The sequence below is a fragment of the Mesitornis unicolor genome, unplaced genomic scaffold (genome assembly GCF_000695765.1).
Source record: "Mesitornis unicolor isolate BGI_N332 unplaced genomic scaffold, ASM69576v1 scaffold17042, whole genome shotgun sequence".
NCBI classification, from domain to species: Eukaryota; Metazoa; Chordata; class Aves; order Mesitornithiformes; family Mesitornithidae; genus Mesitornis; species Mesitornis unicolor.
In genome coordinates this window covers 43127-47546 of record NW_010171380.1, presented here as the reverse complement: position 1 = coordinate 47546, position 4420 = coordinate 43127, and the positions used below count along the sequence as shown (strand labels likewise).

The following is a 4420-nucleotide window of genomic DNA, read 5'->3' as shown; positions in this document are numbered from 1 at the left end:
TGGGCTTAGTCCCGGCCCCTCCGGTGGCGGTGCCCACTGGCGCGCAGAGCACGCGCCTGAGGAGGCGATTTGGCAACTAAAAACGGCGCCCGGCCCCTTCCGGCAGGGCCTTGAATTAGCTCGGCTGTTGTGAGCTCACATGCTTCCATTTCCCCTGCAGACCCAGCATGGCCGCCCAAGGAGAGCCCCAAGTGCAGTTTAAGGTAAGGGAGTCATTCGTTTTTTTGGTGTTTGGTTTCTTTTTTTTTTTCCTTTCTTCAGTAGAAAAGGAGCCTGAGCAACTCTCGGGTGCCAGCGTGGATGGTAGGTTGGGTTTTGAAGTGCTGGTCTTAATGGTGCATTTAGTTTACTGTAGCATTGCATATAACTTGTGCAAAAAGATTCTGTTGCACTGTGTCAATCTGATGCTATTTGTAATTTAGTGCAATGCGTTTTAGCGATGCTTTGCCTGTAGAACAGTTCTAAAATTCAAAAGTGAACTTCACAGCAAAAAGTGTTTAGAGTGAACTTGTTTTCTGTTGTGTATTAATTGTTTGGGGAAAAACTTTAACAAATTTAAGAACAGAGATATTTGCTGGTGTTTTGTGTGAGTTTTTTTCTTTGTTTTGTTATCTTAACAGCCAGAACTCATCAAAACTGCATCATGGAAGGTTGTTACTTGTGTTTCTGACAATACTTGGCTGGAGTATTCCAGTTGTTACAGTTGTCTGAGGTTTTTTGTTTGGTTTTTGAGTGTAAGATTACAGTGGGTTTCTCAAATTTAGGTGCTTAAGTGAGTTCTTCTCTAAATATGGTCACATTCAGGTTGAAAACCACAAATATTCTTAATGTAGTCATATGTTGTTGAGTAGAACCATATTCAGTGCAGTTTTTAGGTATAGGAACTAGATAAGTCTGACTAGAGTTAGACCATGATAGGCTTAACAGATTGGGACCTAGTACAGTGAGTCATTTCATGGGGAATTCAGTCCTTTGTTCATAGCACCTTGTAGGACTAAGGTCTTTATAGTGATAATGAATATTTACACTAAAATGACCAGTAAATATTTCTACAAGTTCATTGCTCTTGACTTTTTTTACCTTTTTCAATCAACAGCTTGTCCTGGTTGGCGATGGTGGCACTGGTAAAACAACATTTGTAAAACGTCATTTGACTGGTGAATTTGAAAAGAAGTATGTAGGTATGTCTAAAGAAACATTTGAGATCTAATATGTTACAATTAGAAGTGCAATTCATGACTTGCTGAGTACACTGCTTTTTTTTTATTATGACTATAGCAACGCTGGGTGTTGAGGTTCATCCTTTGGTGTTCCATACTAACAGAGGCCCTATAAAATTCAACGTATGGGATACAGCTGGCCAAGAGAAGTTTGGTGGCCTGCGAGATGGCTATTACATCCAAGGTAAGATGTGTCTATATGTGGGAATGTTCTGTTCCTCTCACCTCTTGTCTTTCTGTTCACATTGGCCACTGAAAGCTGTCGCTGTGGCTTGCAGTGATGAGCTGGTTTCTGGGTTTTCAGACTCCGATGTGATAATTTTCTTTGCTGGACAACTGGTGCTGGTGTAGGAATATTTCAGAATTGTTTCAGTATGCTATTGCAGGCTTTGATGTTAATGAAGATATTGCTGATGAAATGCAGGGATTAAAAGGTAAACGATTGTGCTTCAGTTAGTACAAATTCATATTTGTTACCATACTGTGCTGAGGCAAGGGCTTGGAATGCACAGACTGTAAAATTTCAGATTTGATGATGTTGTACATCTCTCTGGCAGTCCAGTTGTCTTTCTGAAGAAATACTGATAGTGCCCCTTTTTCTGGACCAAGCTCTGTTCTGTGTGTATTTCAGTCACCTGCATATCTTTAAAATTTTGTGAAGAATTAGTAGAGTTTGGCATTACTGCTTTTCCTTTAGAAGTATCAGGATTGAGTCAAACCCCTGTGATTTTTTTTCAAATTAAAAGTTTTTTCACTGTTCTGTACAAGGGCATCCCAAGATATGGACTGCAAGCTCTTGACCTACCTGAAAGCCTCAATAGGATGTCTGGGATTGGTTAAATAGGTCTTAACTGAATTCTGGCAAATACTTGTTTAAGTCAAAGTTGACTTTTGTAGTCCCTGTATGTTATATCCTGCAATGCCATGTTATTCAGTGGGACAGTTGCATTGATAAAGTTAGCTGTTTGGGGGCACTAGGTACATGAGATGACATGGCCGTGGGCTGGGTTCTGTGAACTTGCACATGGAACTTCTTAACAGAAGATGAGGCCTTGGAACTGTGAAGCTGAGAGGGAAAAGTGAATGCAGATGATGGTATTCTATGATACCTCTTATCTCTCCCACGTTAGAAGCAAATGCTTACTCTCCTGATGTAACTCCTGCCTATGCTTTTCTTGCAGCTCAGTGTGCCATCATAATGTTCGATGTAACATCAAGAGTTACTTACAAGAATGTACCTAATTGGCACAGAGATCTGGTACGAGTATGTGAAAACATCCCTATAGTGTTGTGTGGCAACAAAGTGGATATTAAGGACAGAAAAGTCAAGGCAAAATCCATCGTCTTCCACAGGAAGAAGAATCTCCAGGTATGTTGCTGTGAGTTTGTAGGCATCAGACTTGTTTGGTCTGACTGCAGTTGGGTTCTATGCCGTAATTGAGTGTTTTGCTTTTGTCACTACATGCTGTAATATTTCAACTTTACGTCCTGTTGACCACTTGCACCTGACTTTAAGGGAGGGAGGAAATGGTTATGTTTAAGATGATCATCACTGGTCTTCAGCAGAAGCTATGGTAGAGCTTGTTGCATTTGGCTTTCACTGCTCAGAATCTTGTGACACAGAAGTGAGACTAAAGTAGATCAAGTCATAGGAAAAAGATGCACTATTGCATCCTGAAAGTTCCATCTTTGATCTGATTAGGTACCTTACCTTTCAATTACCGATTTCTGCCTACTTGCTTGAAGCTATACTTAGATCATAACTGTTTCTGAGAGCATAAACAGAAATGGTGGTGAAAAAATGCTAAGGTGAAAGTACAGCTGATAATGTACCTATTAATCATTGTATGCCCTAAATACCAGCTAGAGGTGTGTCTCTTTTTTAATAATGTATTATCTGTACTACTTTTGCAGTACTACGACATTTCCGCTAAGAGTAACTACAACTTTGAGAAGCCTTTCCTCTGGCTTGCTAGAAAGCTAATTGGAGATCCTAACTTGGAGTTTGTTGCTATGCCTGCTCTTGCACCACCTGAAGTTGTTATGGACCCAGCACTGGCAGCACAGTATGAGCAAGACTTACAGGTAAGTGAGAAAGGGCATGAAGGTGAAATGATTGCCTGGTACCTAGTGTGTGGATTCCTGGGGCTAGTAACTGAAGAACAGTTCCTAAATGTGACTTTTTTGTTCCAGAATGCTCAAGCCACTGCACTGCCAGATGAAGATGATGACCTGTGAGGGATGAAGCTGGAGCCCAGCGTCAGAAGTCTAGTTTTATAGGCAACTGTCCTGTGATGTCAGTGGTGCAGCGTGTTTGCCACTTTATTATCTAGCTGAGCAGAACATGTGCTTAATCTTTGGGATGCTGAAAGAGATGAATGGGCTTCGGAGTGAATGTGGCAGTTTAAAAAAAGAAAACAAAACAAAAAACAAAACAAAATGAAAAAAAAAACCACCAAAAAAACCCCTTCATATTTTGGACCTGCATATTTAGCTGTTTTTTGGACTGCAATTCCCCTTTTGAGTTTCAAATATAAGACTGCTGCAGTCACATCAGAGTGTTAAGTGGTAAATCTTGTTTCTGTCATTCCCATTCTTTTTTGTTTAGATAATAAAGTTGTATTTCAAGTATCTCTAAGCAAGTGAACTTCTCATGCATTGTTAGAAAAACTCTTCGAAGTCTTTTTCAGTTGAGGCTAATACTTGGTTGTCTGCTGCATTTCTTGTTCTCTGTTCTCCTTTTCCCCTCCTGCTTTTCATGTTATGCTCCTCTTGCTAAATCAGAGCTAACAGTTAACCTGCCCTTGATTCCTGAAGCATATAATTAAAGCACCTGAGGAAAGCTGAACTAGCTGCCAGGTAAAAGTAAAGTAGTGAACACTAGGCTGGGTAAGTATGACTGGATCAGCATTCCCATGTGAATGGGTATGTTTGTGGTCTGCAGGGCATCTTGACAGAACTGTGTGTAGTTCAGCTTTCATAACAGTTTCTCAACTCTAACTTTCATGTGTTCTACAGTATGCCTTCACGGAGCTCTGTATTTTTAGTAGCCAGGAACAAATGGCATCTGGGTCTGCTAGGTGACTTAAAAGCTGTATCTTTGCATGGAACATCATTCAGTAGAGCTATAGCTGGTTAAACAAACTCTCTCTAAGCATCTTAAACTTCACTAACTAGAAAACAGCTGTAGTTTGAGCTAA

General features: G+C 40.4%; 1 protein-coding gene across 1 annotated transcript; it reads left to right on the top strand.

Moving 5' to 3' along the window:
- Positions 1-54: 54 nt before the first annotated feature.
- On the top strand, positions 55-3855 carry RAN (RAN, member RAS oncogene family). Its single transcript, XM_010180021.1, has 6 exons — positions 55-203; positions 1097-1181; positions 1279-1404; positions 2402-2589; positions 3135-3305; positions 3414-3855. The coding sequence occupies exons 1-6, from the start codon at positions 168-170 to the stop codon at positions 3456-3458; spliced, it is 651 nt and encodes a 216-aa protein (XP_010178323.1). The 5' UTR covers positions 55-167; the 3' UTR covers positions 3459-3855.
- The last annotated feature ends 565 nt before the right edge of the window (positions 3856-4420 follow it).